Source organism: Salvia hispanica, chromosome 4, assembly GCF_023119035.1.
Source record: "Salvia hispanica cultivar TCC Black 2014 chromosome 4, UniMelb_Shisp_WGS_1.0, whole genome shotgun sequence".
Lineage (NCBI taxonomy): Eukaryota > Viridiplantae > Streptophyta > Magnoliopsida > Lamiales > Lamiaceae > Salvia > Salvia hispanica.
Genome location: NC_062968.1, coordinates 45,999,404 through 46,019,707, shown reverse-complemented (window position 1 = coordinate 46,019,707; position 20,304 = coordinate 45,999,404). Strand labels below are relative to the sequence as shown.

General features: G+C 35.4%; 5 protein-coding genes, 1 long non-coding RNA gene and 1 other non-coding gene across 9 annotated transcripts; 3 read left to right on the top strand and 4 right to left on the bottom strand.

Moving 5' to 3' along the window:
• The first annotated feature begins 1,016 nt into the window (after nucleotides 1-1,016).
• Nucleotides 1,017-3,106, top strand: LOC125219707 (B-cell receptor-associated protein 31-like). The gene is made up of 2 exons (XM_048121750.1): nucleotides 1,017-1,838; nucleotides 2,504-3,106. Exons 1-2 carry the CDS (start codon nucleotides 1,559-1,561, stop codon nucleotides 2,872-2,874), a joined length of 651 nt encoding a protein of 216 aa, XP_047977707.1. The 5' UTR covers nucleotides 1,017-1,558; the 3' UTR covers nucleotides 2,875-3,106.
• Nucleotides 3,107-3,846: 740 nt separating this feature from the next.
• On the bottom strand, nucleotides 3,847-3,919 carry TRNAK-UUU. The gene has a single exon. It is a non-coding gene; the product is annotated as a tRNA-Lys (tRNA).
• Nucleotides 3,920-5,260: 1,341 nt separating this feature from the next.
• On the bottom strand, nucleotides 5,261-7,540 carry LOC125218980 (ankyrin repeat and SAM domain-containing protein 6). Its single transcript, XM_048120814.1, has 6 exons — nucleotides 7,310-7,540; nucleotides 6,784-6,848; nucleotides 6,408-6,685; nucleotides 6,203-6,274; nucleotides 6,056-6,118; nucleotides 5,261-5,501 (listed from the first exon to the last, which is right to left on the bottom strand). Exons 1-6 carry the CDS (start codon nucleotides 7,420-7,422, stop codon nucleotides 5,451-5,453), a joined length of 642 nt encoding a protein of 213 aa, XP_047976771.1. The 5' UTR covers nucleotides 7,423-7,540; the 3' UTR covers nucleotides 5,261-5,450.
• A 532-nt stretch (nucleotides 7,541-8,072) lies between these two features.
• On the bottom strand, nucleotides 8,073-11,568 carry LOC125223447 (UBX domain-containing protein 1-like). The gene is made up of 11 exons (XM_048126600.1): nucleotides 11,371-11,568; nucleotides 11,176-11,262; nucleotides 10,946-11,022; nucleotides 10,757-10,845; nucleotides 10,311-10,371; nucleotides 9,672-9,739; nucleotides 9,494-9,575; nucleotides 9,095-9,172; nucleotides 8,911-9,009; nucleotides 8,604-8,723; nucleotides 8,073-8,507 (listed from the first exon to the last, which is right to left on the bottom strand). Exons 2-11 carry the CDS (start codon nucleotides 11,258-11,260, stop codon nucleotides 8,325-8,327), a joined length of 942 nt encoding a protein of 313 aa, XP_047982557.1. The 5' UTR covers nucleotides 11,261-11,262; nucleotides 11,371-11,568; the 3' UTR covers nucleotides 8,073-8,324.
• Nucleotides 11,569-12,279: 711 nt separating this feature from the next.
• Nucleotides 12,280-13,110, top strand: LOC125222539. 2 transcript variants are annotated; one of them, XM_048125211.1, is made up of 2 exons: nucleotides 12,280-12,605; nucleotides 12,709-13,110. In XM_048125211.1, the coding sequence occupies exons 1-2, from the start codon at nucleotides 12,344-12,346 to the stop codon at nucleotides 12,984-12,986; spliced, it is 540 nt and encodes a 179-aa protein (XP_047981168.1). In that variant the 5' UTR covers nucleotides 12,280-12,343; the 3' UTR covers nucleotides 12,987-13,110. The 2 variants fall into 2 exon arrangements, with proteins under 2 accessions (XP_047981168.1, XP_047981167.1); XM_048125210.1 differs by having other exon boundaries at nucleotides 12,283-12,623.
• Nucleotides 13,111-13,129: 19 nt separating this feature from the next.
• On the bottom strand, nucleotides 13,130-16,716 carry LOC125222538 (GPI transamidase component PIG-T-like). 2 transcript variants are annotated; one of them, XM_048125208.1, is made up of 5 exons: nucleotides 16,342-16,708; nucleotides 14,805-16,040; nucleotides 14,192-14,338; nucleotides 13,929-14,109; nucleotides 13,130-13,425 (listed from the first exon to the last, which is right to left on the bottom strand). In XM_048125208.1, exons 1-5 carry the CDS (start codon nucleotides 16,561-16,563, stop codon nucleotides 13,244-13,246), a joined length of 1,968 nt encoding a protein of 655 aa, XP_047981165.1. In that variant the 5' UTR covers nucleotides 16,564-16,708; the 3' UTR covers nucleotides 13,130-13,243. The 2 variants fall into 2 exon arrangements, with proteins under 2 accessions (XP_047981165.1, XP_047981166.1); XM_048125209.1 differs by lacking the exon at nucleotides 13,130-13,425 and having other exon boundaries at nucleotides 13,933-14,105; nucleotides 16,342-16,716.
• A 3,070-nt stretch (nucleotides 16,717-19,786) lies between these two features.
• Nucleotides 19,787-20,304, top strand: LOC125219960. Its single transcript, XR_007176265.1, has 2 exons — nucleotides 19,787-19,867; nucleotides 20,212-20,304. It is a non-coding gene; the product is annotated as an uncharacterized LOC125219960 (long non-coding RNA).

Sequence of the window (20,304 nt, the reverse complement as noted above, 5' to 3'; positions counted from 1 at the left end):
TGATTTATAATAACAATAATTTTTTTTCATTTATTTTCGATAACTTCTCTCTCTAATAAGAGGACTCCCTTCTCTAATAAAATTTGTATTATCCTAAAAGTATCTATTTTTATTGGACCAAGGGAGTACGATGCAATTGGCAAATGAGAACAACATGACAAAGATATAAAATCTAAGTACATTAATGAAAAACTAATCATATAACAACACAAATACACACACAAACAACTTATATCTATTCAAAAACAAAAACGATAAAGAATGAAATTACTAAAACATCTCAAAAAAAGCACACAAACGAACACCACACCAATTTATTGCAAAAATGGTTAACAAGAATGAGGTAGAGGAAGAGGAAGCAAATGATGATGAATCGCTCGTTGGTTTTCTATAACGGATGATGTTTTTGAAGTAATTGAACTGTTCCCGCCTTTGTTGTTCCAATCCTCTCTCACTTTGTTGAATATATGCGTGAAATTTTCAGCCGATTGAAAATCGTTATCATCCCATTCCCCAAATCCCTCCTTTTTCATGTTACATTAACAAGAAGAGATGTTTATAACTGCTAGTCTTAGACGTGACCTAAAGGCGTGCCATGGTTACTGTCATGGCTTCTAGAACCTTCCCAAGTTCAAGATCATCCCATACCATTTCCTTGAGGGTGGGGTCGGAGAGTTAGAACGTTCAATGCTTAAAACGCAAATATTATGTGTATAATTTTGGACAAAATTAGCGTTTTGATGATATTTCATAATGATGATGATAAAGAACCAAATTTTGTATAACCAATAAATTATTTAAAATCGATATTGTTTAAAATCGATCTCCAACATTCAAATTCGATCTCCACAAATTGGTATAATGAGCATTTTGGTATTCATAATTATGTGTGTCAACATTCAAAGTCGATCCCCACAAAATTGTAAAATCAGCATTTTGCATTTCCTAAAACCTTATGATAAATTCATAAATCTGTGTGCCCAAACCAAGAACTCAAACTACTTACTTTTGAATTCACTCTTCTGTAATAACTCCTCTCTCCTTGGTAAACCTTCCTATCCTAGCTGTGAAGCATATAGAGAGAGTGGATTTCAAATCTTTAATCTTGAATTGAGTTAATAATAGTAACAAGAGAGGTAGGTTTTCAAAATTGTGTTCTTTTTAGCTTGGCAGCTCACTTTTTTTTTTACAGATCCTTGGCCTTGACCCCTCGCATTAAGCTGAAAGAGAAGTGGGGTTTTACTTTCTTGGATGAGGAAAAATAGGAATTCAAGATTCTCCTCCATTTCATACCAACTAGTTCAAAGATTTGATTTTTCTTTTTTCTTTTCGAACACAGTTTCTTACTTGACTCTGAATAGATATCTAGAACGGAAGGGTTTTTTTCAATCAAGAAAACGATTTGCTCTCTGCGCTTCTTCTTGCCCGCACATTTCTTGAAAAAATCTACCCAACGGCGATGTGGTTTCTTTATTTTCCATGAAAATTGTTCCCAGTTCAAAAAAAATTGAAACTTGGTTTAGCCTTTTGTGATAGGAGTGGTTTTGTTGTTACAAAGATGATTCCTTTGTTCTTTCTGGTTGTGAGTGCGGAGGGTTTGATCGCATTCCTTTTAATGGTGAAGATTGGTCCATTTAGGGAGCTTGTAATAAAGGGTTTAGATCAAGTGAAGATGAGAAGGGCTACAGTTCTAACCATTGCTGGAACTATCTTTGCCATTTTGTTGTCTGATTTATATAGCATTCTCAAGATTCAGAACAAGGGCACCAAACATGGCACTATGACGCCAATGGATCAAGTTCTTTGGAGGACAAACTTGCTAGAGGCAACTCTTATGGGTATGGTCCTTGGTTGCTTCATGGATTATGTTTTCTTTGTTTAGTTCTTGATTGATTCATGTATCCTTCCAATTCTGGATTGTTTCTTTGATGTCTATGTTAGATGTATGATGTAGTGAAATGTATTGGTTTTGTGTTTACTGAAGATGTCTAGAATTACTATGTGAGAACTCAATGCTACTAGTGAGAGACTCTGAGTGGATGATACTCACAATATATGTAAATTCGTTGCTTAAAGTAGTGAAAAGAGTTGGAATAGGCAAATAAGGGGAGGCAGTGAAATCATGTGGTGGAAAAGTGATAATCTTGCCTTCTTAGATTTTCAGATTTTTTGCTTATCTTGTGAGGGCTTATCACATGATTTCCAGTTTGTTTGTGTGATTTAGTGTTATACTCATTCTCTCTTTAAACATGTAAACAACGATGATCATATCCAACCGGCCTTTGCATTTTAAGGGAGAGGGGAAAGATGAGATAGAAAGTGTCATTTTCATCTAAATTATATATTAGCTCATGGATAGCAGTGTGTAATTTTACTGAATAAGAAGTTATGAGATGATTGTAAATATGTGTAATTAATGGTAAAGTAATGGACTCCCTTATGTCGTTGGCTCGCTGCAATGCAATAATACTGGTCTGAACATTGACTGTGTATGATCTCGCAGGCTTTTCTCTGTTCCTCGGGTTCTTGATTGATCGTATGCATCACTACATCCAGAAATTGATGAAAGTGAGGAGTGACACCGGAGTTTCAAAGCAAGAAGTGGAGAATCTTGAGAAAGAGAAGCTACAGCTGATGGCCAAGGAAGAAAAAGCTTCGGCTGAAGCCAAGAAGCTACGGAAGGAGATATCGAGTTTGACTGAGAATTTGAATAGGCTAAAGTTGGAGTCAGCTGAAAAGGACAAGAAAGTCGAGACTGCAGAAGGTCACGTTATTGCACTCCAGAAACAAGCAGCTGATCTATTACTCGAATACGACAGACTTTTGGAAGATAACCAAAAACTTCAGAACCAAGCTCTAGGTCACAGAAGTTGAGAGTTAGAATCAAATCTTGAAATTTCATTAAGCAACAGGAATTAGAGGCACGTTTTCATGGAATAGATTGGAGGGAAAGTTAGTCATTCAGTCACTAAATGTGTTCACATATTATTTTGTCAGTTTCAGAGATTAGTTGTCAGTGTTGCTAGACTTTTGATTTTGTTCAAGTTTCTAGCATTGTTCATTTGAGTTTTCACATTGAATCTAAGCCAAATAGAACCATTCTTTATCCGTAGTCTATGCATGAACAAGCTATAAATATTTCAAATGACCAATAATCAATTTTTTCTTAAACTCAATTATTTTCCTAGTACCCCTTAATAGTCATATTTCAAAGAATTAAATATACTCCAGTTTAGAAACTGAAGTGAATGCTATAACAATAAGTGAAGCAGAGATCTAATCAAAATAAAATCAAAAAATTAATTCAATAATAAACTCTTACTGATGGTAATCGAGAGAGATGTAGAAAGATTGATTAGGCATTTCGGATAAGAATAGATATATTTCTGATGTATTTTTCATGTGTGTTTTGATATGCAAATCTCCCTAGCATTTATAGGGAGATTTGAATCTCGTACAATTCACCCATAAATGAGTATTGAGACTATATTTCAATTTTCAACTAGGAACTCTACACTTATGAAATATTCTAGTAACTCTACTGTAATAATCAATGTGGGCGACCATTTATACTATTACTACTTTCCTTTTTCCAACACTCCCCTCAAGTTCATCAACAATTTATAAGAATACAAGTTGTTATAAGATTCATCATTTCCTGACTTTTTTTACAAAGATTTGTAATCAAAATTCAAAACAAAAACAATTGTGAAACAAAAAAACTCCCCTCAAGTTCATCAACAATTTATAAGAATACAAGTTGTTATAAGATTCATCATTTCCTGACTTTTTTTACAAAGATTTGTAATCAAAATTCAAAACAAAAACAATTGTGAAACAAAAAAACGCCGTCTGTGGGAATCGAACCCACGACCACGTGGTTAAAAGCCACGCGCTCTACCAGCTGAGCTAAGACGGCTTTACAATTAATGCTCCACAATAAATTTTATTAATCGTGATACCAGAAAATATTCGCAAAATAAAGTATAGTACTTGCAAAATAATTAAACAAATATTTTGTCTGTTTCATGTCTTAGTCTAACTGAAATGAAATATTTGTTGGTCCTTGTATCGTTTTGCATTGTTAATATTTTGTAATAAACTTTATTTTACCGATATTTTCTGGTAACACTGATTAATGAATCAGACACAATGGACTACTAAATTAAGGCACTAATAATTCGTCAGTCGTGCTATGTTGTGGAGTTGTACTAGTATTTATTTTTGGGTTATGTTACTCGTATTAGAGTTTGAGTCATTTTTAGTTTGACAAAATTATTAACATATTTAATCAGTCATGTCTTATTCTATCACTTAGTTTATCTATTTTTAATTATTTATTTTATTCTCTCTTCTACTTTATTTTCTCATCACTTATCTATTTTAACTCTTATATTTTATTTTCTTATAACTTAATTTACTAAATGCATCATTTCTCAACCTCAGTGGCCAAAAGAAACACTTTTGCCTAAAGACGAATGGGAAGAGTACAAGAAATCAAAATCAAATTCGGTTGATATTACAAAAGTTCTTCAGTGACTAGGTGTACGGTAATGATAATCAGTAGTGTATTGATGTGAAAACAAGAAAGTATAATTGTCCCCACAAGTTTTATATTTATAATCCAATTTCATATTCGGTAGTCTCTTTTATTTACACTTGCACAATCCATAGCTCATTTATCCATATTTTCACAATACATTGAACGTAAAGAAAAAAGATACTTACATGACTAAGCCAACGTAGAGCGTGAGAAATGAAAAGTAGTAAAAAATAAAAAGGGAGTTGACTCTCACCACTCCTATCGATGGCGATATAGGAGTATTATGTAATTATTGTCACAATCTAAAATTTAAAATTCTGGATATATCACTAATAATAATAACACAACAGACTTAAAACTTGAACATAGTCGATTCCTTATAGGAAGCTTTACTTGATCATACAGCAGACAGTATGAGATTCCTTAACAACATTACCACTTGAGTCCTCTTCACAATCGCATTAGTTACATTACTAATACCCTCCTCATACGTTAAACATAATTAAGTAATATAAATAATGTGTTTTTTTACAAAAGATAAAGCCAACTTCATCTTCAATTGACAGATATTGGTTGTTTGAGACTCCTCACACGTCTACCTATATGTATATATTGAATTAACAACTCACACCCCCCACACTATAACAACGTTTTTATTTGATTGAATATCATGGGGTCATCATGTAACAAAATGACCAACTGAACATCTAACGAAGGTTCGAAGAATAGTACTTATGATTTATATCTCGTTCAAGCCAAACTTTCACCAACAAAAACATGAAACTACAATAGATAACTAATTACCATGGAAGTTGTAGAAACACAAAGAAAATGAAAAACCCTGCTTAGGGCTCACAAACAATTGATACGGCTCCTCATACAAGAATCCAAAATGGGCTTGCTGCACTCAGGCCTCACGCTTCGACTCCAATTCCAGAAGTATTTTTTTTCTTGGACCCTGAAACATTAGTGGCAGAACTTGAGATATGACCAGATCTAGGGACAAAATCTCAGGATGCAAAGAACGCCAGCCTGAATGGAAGTATAGCAAAACAGTGCAGTAAAATATAGCCTCTCATATCTTGACCATAAAAGGTTAATCAAGTACAACTAGAAAATGAAGGATCAGAAAATGTACATGAGGTGGCCCTCAAGAGACATTTTTACATTTTGAAATGAATTTTTATACTGTCAAATGTCTATGGCTTCCAAACTCTACAAAGTTATTTAGCTTTTCCTTTCTTTATAGTAGTTGACTAGAGCTCGAATAGCTGCAATTCTTACTTCAGCATTGATGACTAGACAATTATTTATATCATTGTTGAGGAAAAAAACCCAGCACAGTTTAAGGAACCCTCCTCTTAATCTCTCTCATTTAGTATATAGTTATGACAGCAACACAAGAAAACACAATCAAACTAATATTGGACATATTTAACAAGAAATATGGGACTCTAGGGTGGAAATAAGGAAGTGCTAATTAATAAGAAAAGCTTAATAGGAAATAATCACCATCGGAATTCCCATAGCTTTAAGATCATCATCACTCATGTGTACTAGCGCTGCCATATCAACCTGTGAAATAAGAGCAAATAACTAATTGATCAAACCAAAAACAGGACTGATAACTGAAAAGAAACAGAAATAAAATAATCATACTTCTTCAGCCTGAAATGTAATCGAATATTTATCAAGACCCAGAGACTGCAGGAAACTTTCCACAGAATTGACCTGCATATAGAATACACAATTATACTTTTCCATCCTGAAGGATAATACCTCATGCCAAGTTACAAGAAGACGCTAAGTGACATGCATCTCTCACACCCTCAGACAGTCAATGGATAAGATGATAGTGTTTTACCTTCTGCTGAACCTTTTTCTTTGATACAGAGCTAGAAACCTTTACTTCTTGTGCAGAGGCTTGAGATATTACACTCTTCCTAGGTGGTTTACTAGATTCGATTGCAGGCTTTGGCCGCACAGCTGGAGGCTTGTACTCAACAGGACGAGAATAGAGTGCACCAGAGAGCTTCTCACGTAGATCCCTTCCACCTCCAGGTCCTCCCACACTTTGTGAAGCTTGATCAATACTCTTTCTTTGGAGCTTCAGGCGAAGATCTCTGGCACCAACCTTTCGACCTTTACAGGCCATGGATAAAAACCAGAGACATATCAGCCAAAGCAACACAGCACTACCAAGATTTAATGAGGCTTTAATTAGAAAAAAATATCCATACTTGAGACTAGGGGTTCATTATCCTCATAAAGGTCATGTGCCCATTTGTCATCATCTTCTCTTTGTCTGCATTAAATAATTGAATTTGCTAAATAAGGGGCCTCATTTGCTCCAGGAAAGGAAAAACAGTGATCTTCTGGACACTTCTTCCACAAGAAAAGTTGCCCTGCTTCGTTCCAATTAAACAGACATTTCACACAGCATATTATCTGAACCTCACGAGTTAAATGTCCTCTACAAGAAAGAGACTATTCTATCCAAAACCACCCAACCCCAACTCATAATTTACCAGGAACACAAGGAAGTTTGGCATCTGAACTAATAAAAAACTAGAAACAGCGTAACTCTTATGCACAAACCTATCGAATTCTCCCAAATTAGTGCATAACATTTTCCAAAATCCAAATAATTCGTAGCCACTAATCATGAAGTTTCGCATTACTTCTAATTGAAATAAAAACAGCTGCGCTACCACTGCAAGTCACGAAATTTCCATCTGCTAAGAGGACGAGTAAGTGGAAGTTAACCTCTTGCCGAAGATAGGTCTGCGGCGGCCGGGACCAGCGGCGGAATTTCCATCAAGGCGATCCTTGACCGACCTATGGCTATTAGCTTGAGCCTCAATTTGATCAGCGTACATTGTGCACTAAAATCGACAAATTTTCCTGCTCAAAAACCCTAAGCCCCAAATAGCCTAATCATAAGGGAAAAGAGGGGGAATATGTATTTGTGATTTTAGTGATAAAACTGAAAATGCATAAAATCTGATACACCAGATGTCAGCCCTTTGGAATTAGATGCAGAATATTTAAATAGGAGTATACAATTGAAATGTAGATTTCAATTAAAGGTATTTCATTCGTCTCATAATAGATGTTATACTTCATTTTTTAGTTTATCCCATAAAAAATGTCACCTTTTTTTTATAAAACTCTCTCACATTAATATAAAAATATTATTTTCTTTCTCCACCTAACACACAAAACATCTTGTTTCATTTACTAGGGTGTCATTTTTTATGGAATAGAGAGAGTATAATTTTTGCAACTACTATGTAGTAACAATGGATTGATTAAGATACCATGAGCATGCATTTCACTATTTGGTATAAATTCAATGCGATATTAATATTTCTATCTTTTTAAGGAAAATCATAGTAGTAGTTTTTTTATAAAAATTATTGAAATATGAGTACAGATGTTATAAGATGCGTTTATTTTTGATGAAATTACAAACGAGGATTTTTTTGTTAATCTGTAGTAGTAATATGTAAAAATGGTTTAGTGTACTGTAGATTGTTACCAAAGTTTGTGTATATTTCTATTCTCTCAAACAGAAACAAGTTTGTATATTTCTTCCATTCTGGAAGTGGAAGAGTGTAAAAGTTGATACTTATTCTGAAAACACGATATCAGACATTTGGTTTCATTTTCATCCATCCCTCCATTATTTTGAAGTACTTAAAATTCGAGATTCAAATTCCACATGCATTTTCTCAAATCAATATTACTAGTACTAGTATCAAATAGATTCAAGGCCAAGTTATGCTGAGAAGAGTCCAAAGAAAGGATTTGTCAATGCATTATGCAACTCTGCCGCAGCAGACTTCAACAAGCTGCTGTCAACTCTTTCTCGAGCCATGTACAGAAAGTTATCTCCCTCAACTCTCTCAAACCCACAGAGCTCAAGAAACTTCACACCTTCCTCGAATCTTCCGACTCTCTCCTGTTGAAAGCCAAGAAACACACATCAACATCGCTACAACTGTTTTCCGTTCTCAAGAGAGGGAAATGGACCCCACCAGGGAAACGAGCAAGTTACCTGGAATGCAGGATTGCTGATGCGGATCTTTCTGAACTTCTCTTCGTCAGGATCCTTGAAGACGTTTTTAACATAAATCAAGAGAGTTTGAAATGCTCTCATAGCTCGGGTATTGTCATCCTAGCACATCAGATGCCATGATTTTAAAACAGCTAGATGGTAAGATTTGAGTTTTTTCTAAATTGGAAAAATTCATTAGTACTAGAGTCATTTGGAAAAATAAAAGAAGAAATAGGAGCAATTCATATGCCTTCTCTCAGTGTACAAGTAATATCCTCACATTGAATGGAGGGTTGAGATTAGCTACCTTATTTTGACGTTTAAGAGTTCTTAAACATTCTCTCATGGACTCTCTTGCTGACGCAGGCGTTTCGGGCAAAGCAGCAGGATCAACTAGCTCTGGGTTCTGCATTACAAATATGAATATGTAAGGAGCCACGAGACCTGCTAAGTAGTAACTAAAGGTGACACAAAATTCAAGTGTTTCATACATTTGTTTGTTGTGGCAATTCAGTATTCACTGATGCAGGAGTCTCCATAGGCAATCCCAGCATTCGGCGTCTTTCTAACTACCATATGAAAGGAAATATAGTATAAGGAGTAACAACGTTTCAATTGGTAGAAATAGATAATTTCATAATCTGAGAGCTCTCAGCCATTTTGGCAGATGACTGGTGCAAAGAACACAAAATGTTGAGTGAAATCATGAAGCAAACTCACAAAGCAATTTAGTGTGGTGAGGAGTATAATTTCTCTACTAGTGTTCAATGTTCCTTTTTTTTTTGCCCCTATATTTCTAGCTTCACAGTATTTATTTATAATGCAACGAACTGGTAGAAACGAGACTTTGTAAGTTGCAGGGAGCTTGGCATGCAATAATTTGGGTGTACCTTGTCCTGCTGCAGTTTTTGACGAATTCTTTCGCGTGCTCTTTTCTCTTCCTCTTTATCTGCTTTTCGTTGTGATAGAAGCCTGAAACCGACTCCAGGCAAATGAAAGAAATATGATAGGAACCAAAAGTACAAAAGACGAACGTCTGAAAACTGAACATGTAACGAAAATGCAAACCTTTTCCTTTCACTTTCTTCCGCCATCCTCTTAGCCTCTAACAGTTCTTTCCCTGTTCGAATTCTTTCCTGCATATAGCAAAGGTATCTGATGAGAGAATAACAAATAGATTGACTGAAGTAAACCCAATCATCTGAACCTGTTAGTCTATACTGTTGATCAGAGAAAGGAAGCGAAAACATATTGTGACTTCAAATGAAACAACTAGGCACAGACATAATGCCTATATTACTCAAGAAACATATTATACTAATTAACAGAATAAATATATGATCTATGAGCTTCTTCTCTTTTATCATCTATCTTCCTGAAGTCCTCAACAATTGCTAAAGGACTCTTTGACCAACAATTTAAAATGCTTCAGTACAACACAGAAGGTGATGTTAACTAGTCGGGGCCCGTTCAGTGTGAAAGATCATATCTCATGATTGAATATGTTTTCTGCTTGTTCATGAGATTGAATCTCCCAACTTAATCCTAGATGGACATTCATAGCCACCCCCGTTCAACTAAAATAATCTCACAACATCCTAGATAGATAATCATATGATAATGAGTCAACGCAACCGAACGGAACCTCAGTGTACACGTGCTAATATTGTCGCACCAATGTATATAAAGAGAAGTTGTCTGTGATACCTTCTCCCTTTCTCTATCTAGTCTTGCATCTTGCTCTGCTCTCCTTTTACGTGCTTGACCCCTGCATTTAGAAGAGTTCAGAACATGTGAAAATATCAGAAAAGGAAATACCAATCTTTAAGTAAGAAAGTCAACTATACATAACTAAGACTAAATATCAATCTTAGGAATGCAGTATCAAACTGTGATGCCACATGTCACCCATATTTAACTAAGCAAAACGTTTAAGGATATTTTTGTTAATTCAATGACAATCAGTCATGATAATGCCTTATTCTCGCAAATTTTGACCAAATTCACCTATTTTGTGCATAATGATTTAATTTGACTTTGAAGACGATCAGTGAAAGCAGAAGGTGAAAAGTGTATACAGCAAAGGTTCAAATACTATACATTTATCATAAAGCAAACTTCCTCATAAAGATTAAAGAGCACATAAAACTAACCTCAGCTCTTGCGCTCTCAACTTAACTTGTTCAGAAATCTGAATGGGGAGAAATGCTTCAATGACTATGTTTTCGAGAACCTCAGGCCCCTTGTAGCATAAGAAGACAGAGGTATGAAATGGTGTGATATTGCATAAGATGAAGCGCAGCAGGAACGCATACTAATAAAGCTCATACAAAGAAATGTACCGGTGAAGGTTCACTTGTAGGTGCATCATCCCCATGATCAACAAGCCAATTAATAGCATCCTCAATACTTGAATTACCTGCAAAAGTTTAGGAGTTAATTGATGAATGATAAAATATGCAAGCATCAAAGGACGTAAACATCCAGCAGGAATTGGCCAAATGCAGATAGTTAATCCTCTTAGCTATCAGAAAGATTCAACATTTATTTTTCTATTAGGATGCAAATATACCAGAAGAAGTAAGTGCCTTTGCGGCCAGTGCCTTGGAGAATCCCATCGCTTCGAGTTCGCCCAGCATTCTCTCATCTACTTCCATTTCTAATATCCAAAAAAGCAACAAACAACATGAACTACAAGAATCTAGGTGAAGAAAAATGGGGATATTTGAATAATTTTTCCATAAACTAAAAGAGAGAGAGCGCTTACTCTTTCCAACTTGCAGGGTTGAGAAAACAATTTTTCCGCGGCTGAAAGAATAGGCGGTGAAGGATGGTTTGTGAATAAGGTTTCTGAGAAGAGTCCGCCATTGGAAGCGTTGAGATTCCGATTCCTTGCCCTAACTGCTAACCCAATTCAGCTTCTTCATTTCTCCGCTCTCTTCTTTTAGTTCTAAACTTTAAATTCTTTCCTTTTTATACTTAAGAGTTTTGTGAGGTTTTGGACTTATGGCCAGACTTTAATAAGAAATCCCATTTTAGCAAATTTTAGACCAATAAAAAAAAAAATTTAAAAATTGGGGAACAACATTCTGTATAATAAAACTGACAAAGTAATTTTTATCTGAAAGGGGAGAAAACGTGACACTTATTATAGTTTGTTAATTAAAAAAAATAATGAACCACAAACAACGCATAAATGGTTAATCATAATTATATTACAATCGATCGACGAACATAGTGAGTACAAAATAATACTCCCTCCGTCCAACAATAGGAGTCCCATTTCTTATCGGTGCGGGTTTTAAGAAATGTTAAGAAAAGTGAGTGGAAGAAAGTTAGTGGAATAGGGTCCCACTTGTATATATTAGTTTTAAATGATATATGAGTGGAATGGGTTGGTGGAATGTGGGGCCTCTTTACCATTTATGGTAATTATGAACCGGGACTCCTATTCGTGGACGGACCAAAATGGAAAAACGGGACTCCTATTCGCGGACGGAGGGAGTATTTTTGTTTTTAGAATTAATCTGTTACGTGAATCAAAATATTTTGTTTTATTCATTTTTTTGTGTATTTTATAGACTCATATTTTAATTTATAAAAAAGGAAATAAATTTGTTAGAGATAGTGTATTAGACGGTTCGAGAATGAACTGAAAGAAGCTACACATAGTAAGCCAGAATCAAAACTAGTAGTGATTAGTATCACACAAACTGCGGCTTCTCTCTATAGAAGAGGCGATGGAAGGAGGAGAGAGAAGAGTAAAGCTGTATTGCCCATCCCTACCCAAAGCAATCGAAATAGCTGCAGTGGATGACCAGAAACTGGACCTCGGGTCCATAGCCCGCGCATTCGGGCTCGACCCCAACACCCTCAAGCTCAACGGCTACTTCATCGCTACAACCCCCGATCACATCGCTTCTTCTCTCACCTGGAACTCTCTTATTCGCTTCTTCACCGCCCGTGGCTTGCCCTCCGGCGCCGCCCCTCTCCTCGTTCACGGCAAGATTTGCTCCAAAAGTCTGTCTCAAACTACTTCTTTTCGAGGACTATTAATCTCTTGCCATATTGATTTATGTGAATTTTCCTTCTTTTTATTGATTAGGATCCCACCAAGTTGAAGATGCTGCAGATGTCACCAGAGACACAGGCTGCTTTAGAGAGAGTAAAAGGCACCATTGCAGCACTAGTAGCAATCCAGGTGATCTCAACAAATCCAGTGGGTTGAGTCTGAAGAGAAAGTGGGGGTTGGAAAACGGAAGTCGTCTGAAGAGGGCAAGATCGGATGAAGGCCAGTTTTCGTGCAGTTTTATCAGCAGAAACTTGAAACGAATGCAAATTGATGAGATCGTTGCTGCTACACCTTTCAAGAAACTAAGATAAGTAGAACCTGAAAAATGCCAATTGTTTGCTTCTGTTGTAATATGATGTGTGCGCGAAAGAGAGAGTGTGCGTGGTATGAAACTATCATCTTTTGATATATGACAACAAATCTATGGTACTGGAATATGTGTGAATCACAAGGATAGAAAACTGATCACTGACTGAATTAGAGAACAAAAAAAATGTGCTCCATGAGGTTTCAAACTAGCTAATCTCTCTCTTCATGATACATAATCATACATGGGAGGTTGCTGCTGTCATTGAAAATAGAATTGCCAAGCAGCAGCTACACCGGCTACCAACACGACTTTTGCTAGTAGCTTATACTTCGAGGAGGACCTCCCAGACTCTGATTGTTTCGGAGGTTCCCATGGCTTCCTTCGCAACTTAGCAGAGAGTTTAGATATCATCAGCGTCAACGGGCCTGCCTTCCTTGCACCTGCAAGGAGACAATAACTCAAGCATGTCAGAACTGTGCTGAAATGCCAAGAAACTCACGCAGTAGCGTATATGAATAAGACAATATACGAGAATCAGTAGCAGAAATCGACTGTGTCAATGTTTCATGATACTATTCATCTTATCAGCCTAACTAAACTGTTTATTAATCAGGATAACTTTTTACTTTATTCGATTTGTCAAAAACCTATCAATAAATGCTCTTTCTATCTCTTGGTAATTGGTTTTGTGGTTACTGAATACTACATCAGTCCTTTAAAAATCGAAACTTTTGATATAACAAAGGTTTTAATGTACAATTGATACAGTAAGAGAGATAGAAAGAAAAAATGATTGGAGTATCGGGGAATGGTACCACCTCATTAGAGAGAGAAAAGTTACCTAAAATAAAAAGTTCCTAATTGTAAGGGGTGGACTAAAATGGAATAGTTGCTATTTCTAAAGGACGGAGGTAGCATATCAAGAAGGAAAGTGCAACATTACCTTTTCCAGTTAGAAGCCTTTCTTCCTCACCAACTCGCCTTCTAAGAGCATTCAGCAGTGATCCAAAGTATAAAGCAAAAACCGTGCATGTAATTGTTATCACATTGTAAGGCATGCTAAAATCTGGCGTTGTCAAAGGCACAAGGAGTACTTCTGTGTACGAGACAACTGGAACTTCTTCCTAAGTGGAGAAGCCATGAATTACATAGTGAACCAAACTATGAAGAAATACATTAAATGCATCCAATTATTTGTATCAGTACCTGTAACTTGGACAATATAGGTACTTGTTTTAAGGAGTCATCATGAAAACTCATGTTTGCTACGAAATCAGTAAAGTGTATCACTGCTGATGGAATGTCGAAGCCCTGATTTGCATCTGGAGGATATTCATCGATGTGAAGAAACCCCTGTTGGAACAGCAATAAGAATTAAACACAGGGAAAACAATGCTGAATAGAGTGTCACCAAAAAGTGAGCTGAATTAAACACAAATTAAAGAAATAAATAGTGGAAATCGTAAAAACTAAACTACTTTTCCAGACCATTTGAGAAGCACTCACGATGGTGGAAATAAGTTTTCACACTTCAATGTTTCTAAGTAATGAGTCAAAATAATTTCTTTGCACCTGGAATTAACTGTCAAGAGATTAATTGCATTAACAACTAAGAGCTTAAAGGAAAAATGGCAAATAGAAGGCACTATAACTCCACGTTTCATTTCTTCAGTAGTGTAAAAAATTAGATCTCATGCATAAAAAAGGTACTCTTTAAATATAAAATGGTTGCTTTAAACTGAGTAGTTAAATTTATTTCCTGAGCAGCATGCAGATAATAATTCATATAGTAACTAAAGAAGATATTGACAGAACATACCTTATCAAACTCCAAAGTCAATGCTGCTGTATTAACACTACAGGGTAATCTCAAGATCATTTCCATCACTCCAGTGGACACCTTGTCTTCAGAAGGTGAAACAAGTATTTTCTCTATGTTTTCCATGGAAGATTGAGGTACTCCATCTAGAAACAATTTCAGTGTATGATAGTAGACCTTGACATACCAAGGTACCATTTGGAAGATGCCCACTCTGAGCCAACATTCATTCTCATCATAACTACTAGTTTTTTCTACTTTGTTGCTCCTAGTAGATTTCATTGAGATAGCGATAGCTCCCCTTTCGTTCCCACTTCCTATTAAAAACCGGCTAGCTTGTAAGGGTGCCTGAGGGCATGACCAGGCTACAGGCACCTTCCAGTTTAATCCCAAATCAAATGGTTTGAATTCATTGGAATCCTCAACTGAAAATTCATAAAGGATAGAGCCTGCTTTCTGCAAGTTCCCAGATTGTTTTATAACCCTTTTTGGAGCTAGTGATAATTCAAATAGGGGATTATCTTCGAAGCCATTGCCAACAGAAATAGCATTCTCCGATGCTTCACTATCTTTCTTTAATTTATCCCCCTCCAATAATAAATTCTGCTCAAATTGCACATACACATTACTAGAACTAGAAAGAGAGCATTTCCTGCTAACTGACCTTCCAAATAATGAGCTCAAAGACCAACTCGGTTGCAGTGCTTGCCCAGAAAATGTGTCTGGTCGAAGAACAACTGTAAGCGTTTGTTCAAGCACCATTCCAGTACTCATCTCAGATGCACCAAATTCATCTGATTTCAAATGCAACCTCTGGGAATGATAATACCCCCGGTATATGGAAGGCCTGTCCATCAGTAAAGAAAGGCCAGCTTTGTCTCTGCAGGGAAGCAACTTCAACCATGGTGTGAGATTCTCTGTGCAAACAGCTTCACGAGGCAATGTGCCATAGCGTAATTTGCCTGAAGCCGATCCAAAACTCCACTGAGGTGCAGAGTAACTAGTCGAATGCTCCAAGAAATTGATTGAGGCGCAGAAGAGCCCCGAAAGAGCATGAGTCAGATTCTTCCATGATTCATCAACTTGATCTCGAGGAACATCAAACTCAGCCCATAGTTCTACTCCAGGAGGCTTTGCATTGCTGCTCGATATCGGGTCAAATCCTCCCCATCTTTCGTAATTCCAGCGTCCTTGCGTGAATGAAAGCTCCATCTCTCGAACCTGGAATTTGTGAACCTGTTTGTGCAAAACAACACTTCAAAATTCTGCACTTTTTTACCCAGTTTTGATAAACTGGCCAGATTTCGCTAGTTCAAAATAATCTGTGGTCTAATTAAGAGTTCGATCCAGTGCATCCATATCTAAGTCTCAGCATTAACCAATCCAAATAATCCAAAATTCATACACACAAAACAAACTCATTCCCGGGAACTAGCAATAGGTATTCGTGACAAACGAATCAACAAGACAAACAATTGTCCAGATATTAAATTTAGTGCTGAATTGGAAAACTTAGCTTTAATCTAACAAATTTTACCAGCTGATAAATAGATTTGGGGAAGATGTGATGGTGGCGGCCATAACTTTTAGATGGCGGCGCACTGCTTCGGAAGTGGAAATGAGCCAAAACTTTTCGATCGGGCAGTGGCCTCAGCAGCAACGACTCCGTAAACTCTTCATTCAGCTCTTCTACATTTATCGATTGAGTGACCGAAAACAGTGCGAGAAACATCAACAAGCAGGATTCTAAGCGGCTCATTGCGTCTCATCAAACTGCTAGAATATAATAGGAATTAAAATACTGTTAATTCGAATAGCGAAGGTATGGTGACTGCACTTTCCGCCATGGAAGATCGATCAGAGCTCGATGAAACCCGATTTCAAATTGGGAGATCCGGATCTAATGACCCGGTTTATGTATTATTTGCCCGGGTCAAATACAAATCTGGTTAAGCTTATTGGGCTTTCAATATTTGTCGGGACCAGAATATAATGGGCTTATAAACAGCACAGTTAAAAATTTTATTTATTCTAAATTTAGAAATACTCGTAAACTGCTTTTGAATATGAAGTAGGAGTATACCTCTTAAAAATATAACACGTCTTTATAACTAAAAACTTGGGATGATGTTAGCATGCACCTAAAGTAGTTGACAATTATATTTCAGGTAAACTGCCATTTGGCATAAAATCTGTTTTTATGTGATTTGTTTTTATGCCATTGAATACTACTTATAATATTTCAACTACATATCAAATAATTTTTCAAGAAAGTAGATAATTGGTAGTACCTACTCCAAACATTTACAATACGCCAACAGAAAAAACCATTTCTTGGGTCCAGGCATCCTTCACAGTAAATTATTGTACTTTTTTTAATAAGTAGTATTTTCTTATTTTACGTAACTGGTGATAGATTGACAGCTTAATATTTGTGGTGAAGCATTGTTTTAATGTGGGAAAGTTGTTATCGATGAACAAATGCATGATCAAACTAAGACACTACTTTTTTCCTCTCGTTTGTGAATTTTGTGCAAGGTCATTTTCACCATCCATTTCTGCATCCATGAATACACTTGCATTTATTGTCACAACAAATTCTAACTAAAATGTCAGCACACACATTATTCCCATAAATTCTAATTGAAAATGCTAAAAATTAATTATATTCACATAGTAGAGATACATTTCACTTTCACTTTCACTTTTACCTTGTTCCCCACCTTTCTATGAGATAGAGACTAAACTAGATTAGGAATTGTTGTTCATTAACATAAGGCTTCATGCCTGCTTGTTTGACCGGTCTCGTTTCTAATTGGATCGGAAAATTGGTTAACCAATTGTGAATTTTTAGCAAACCATGAAAAGGAATTATAGTTCAGAAAAAAATTCGATTCCAACACTAATCAATTGGTTAGTGTAGAAACCGAGGAATTGATTTTTTTTTTCATTCAATTTAGTTCGAATTTATTCATATAAAAATATTAACAATTCATTGAGAAAAAAAAATAATAATCAAACAACTAAAAATATAACAAATTCATGAATTTAATACCTAAAAATTGAAATCAACTCAAAAAGAAAATACAAACAAACAGTATTAATCATTCAATACCTAAATTTATAGTACAATTTAATATCTGAAGAAAATCCAACACCTAAAAATATTCAATAAATCAATACGTAGAATGTAGGGTTAGAATTAATTAATTGAATTAGCGTCTATTAAGTTATTAACATTAGTAACAAATAAAAAAGAAAATCGAAATTGAAACTAAATACGATTCTTGGGTAAGAAATGACCGGCTCCAATTAGAATCAAGAGCTGGTTAAGACAAAATCATGTAATCGGTATCGAACTGTAAATCGATCCTCCAGTTCTCAGTTCTTCAAATAACCAGTCAAAACTAGTCGCTTCTTGCTTAATTGAGAACCGGATAACTGAATAAGCACCCCTAATAATATGCACGCACATTTAATATACTAATATAGTTTACATATTCATGGATAAAACGAGATTCACTCAATGTGTATACCAGAAACGATAATAAATAGATTAGTTTCTTATAGATATACAATTATTTAATACTTCAAAATGAGAGTCCAAACGGCTAGTTGGCCAACACCAAGTACCAACAACTTGGTATTTGCTTCTACATTTAATAAGTGGGATTTACCTAGGTACAATTAATTAGTGGTAGTTCCTAGAGTTGTATTTTCCCCTATAAAAGGGAGTATCTTGTATCTTCTAAAATATAACAGAAACAATACAATAGAATCCTTTTCTCTACAACCTTTGCCACCATGGTTAAATTAGTGGGTAATTATTTGAAGATATTGATACGGTTACTTGATGGTTAAATTAGTGGGTAATTATTTGAAGTTAGTTGGGGGTTATTTACAATTGTTAAATTAGTGGGTAATTATTTGAAGTTAGTTGGGGGTTATTTACAGTTAATAGAGAGTTAATTACATATAGTAATTTATCTACATCTGCCGACATATCACATTCATGGGCTTTTCCAAATGGGAGAGCATTTGACTTGAAACAAGGGAACTTATCTCTCAGGAGTGGGTCGAATGCAAAGCATTGAATCTTGAGACAAAGCCTTTCTTTTCCATGGGGAGTAAAGTTTCAACTTGAAGATGTTATTGAAGCTCAACAGTTTAATAGAGATACTCTCGGTGCCATATTTGATGTGGCAAAGGAGATGGGAATTTTTGACTCTTTCCTTCTATTGAACCGACATTTGCATGTCAATAATCTCTTCATTCTGTTCTGTTAGTATTGATTTTAAATTTTAATTCTTATGATTTTCGTTTTCATTCAGATTTTATTGGTTCCAATGAGAAGAAAATGATGAATAATTATCCATTGTGTTTAATTCTTTATTGTGCTAGAATTTTATCTTCCTACTCCATGATTAATTATCCATTGTGTTTAATTCTTTATTGTGATAGATGTTTATCTTTCCTACTCCATGATTAATTATTCATTACTCCATGATGTAATGCTTAAACATTATATTATGTGATTTGTTTCAAATTTATTATGCTTCAATGTTGATTTGTATAGATTTTTTGATCCTTATATAATCAAAATTGTTACTCATATTGTTCATTGTTAATATTGATTCTAATTTTGTTTAATTAATTTAAAATTAAAAATTAATATATTAAAAATATATTTATTTGTGCATAACACAGGCGTGATACTAGTTAGGATAAATAATCACTATGGAGCCACGCGTGTAAATTTATAATTATAAATGGAATAGAGTTACGTGGTGGAAAGAAGATAGGAAGTACACTTCTTTATTTAATATAAGTGGGAGTCGGTTTATTTAATATAAATGGGAGTCGGTTTATGGAGGATAGGAAATAATAAAAATAATAATATAGGGAAGGGGGTGAGTTTAGCGAGGAGGGAGTCAGAGAGTAAAAACGAAAGGAACTATTGGAAGAAAAAGAAAAACGAGAGGGTTGGAATTGAGAAGAAATTCACGTATATTTTCAGTTTCGGGATTGATGGCTATGGAACAGGAGATGGAATCAAAAACTCGGTTAGATTACATGTTTTAATTAGGTGTGTATAAATCACACTTTTAATTTTGCATATTTTATGTGATTGATTGCTATGTGTTAAATTGAAGTGAATATTTGAATTATATGATGTGAGCTTGAAATAGTTATGTGTTATTTGATATTGATTGTTAAATATGATGTGGATATGTGATTTGTGCAATAGATATGTTTATTTATAGTATTGGAATTAATTGATGGAATATATGGCTATGTAATTGGTGCAATGGATATGTTTGATGTATGGTATTAGAATCATTCGAATCATGAGATTAAAGAGGATATGTGACTGTCTTACTCTGGATCTGATATACAATGGCAACAGACCTACGGGTAACCTACGGGTCAAAACAAAAGAGCAAAGAGGGACTTTCGTGGAAAGGTCAATACAAAGAGGGGCCTTCGTGGAAAGGTCAAA

Excerpts from the sequence above, each read along its gene's own strand:
- LOC125222539 (XM_048125210.1), top strand. The coding sequence starts at position 12,344 with ATGGAAGGAGGAGAGAGAAGAGTAAAGCTGTATTGCCCATCCCTACCC. Across the intron at positions 12,624-12,708 it reads CGGCAAGATTTGCTCCAAAA|GATCCCACCAAGTTGAAGAT; the intron begins GTCTGTCTCAAA and ends TTTATTGATTAG.
- LOC125219707 (XM_048121750.1), top strand. The coding sequence starts at position 1,559 with ATGATTCCTTTGTTCTTTCTGGTTGTGAGTGCGGAGGGTTTGATCGCA. Across the intron at positions 1,839-2,503 it reads GCTAGAGGCAACTCTTATGG|GCTTTTCTCTGTTCCTCGGG; the intron begins GTATGGTCCTTG and ends ATGATCTCGCAG.
- LOC125223447 (XM_048126600.1), bottom strand. The coding sequence starts at position 11,260 with ATGGAAGTAGATGAGAGAATGCTGGGCGAACTCGAAGCGATGGGATTC. Across the intron at positions 10,846-10,945 it reads CTACAAGTGAACCTTCACCG|GGGCCTGAGGTTCTCGAAAA; the intron begins GTACATTTCTTT and ends TTATGCTACAAG. Across the intron at positions 10,372-10,756 it reads TTGAGAGCGCAAGAGCTGAG|GGGTCAAGCACGTAAAAGGA; the intron begins GTTAGTTTTATG and ends TTCTAAATGCAG.
- LOC125222538 (XM_048125208.1), bottom strand. The coding sequence starts at position 16,563 with ATGAGCCGCTTAGAATCCTGCTTGTTGATGTTTCTCGCACTGTTTTCG. Across the intron at positions 16,041-16,341 it reads CCAAATCTATTTATCAGCTG|GTTCACAAATTCCAGGTTCG; the intron begins GTAAAATTTGTT and ends TTGCACAAACAG. Across the intron at positions 14,110-14,191 it reads CTATATTGTCCAAGTTACAG|GAAGAAGTTCCAGTTGTCTC; the intron begins GTACTGATACAA and ends TTCTCCACTTAG.
- LOC125218980 (XM_048120814.1), bottom strand. The coding sequence starts at position 7,422 with ATGTACGCTGATCAAATTGAGGCTCAAGCTAATAGCCATAGGTCGGTC. Across the intron at positions 6,686-6,783 it reads TAATGAACCCCTAGTCTCAA|GTCGAAAGGTTGGTGCCAGA; the intron begins GTATGGATATTT and ends TGGCCTGTAAAG. Across the intron at positions 6,275-6,407 it reads AGAAAAAGGTTCAGCAGAAG|GTCAATTCTGTGGAAAGTTT; the intron begins GTAAAACACTAT and ends TTCTATATGCAG.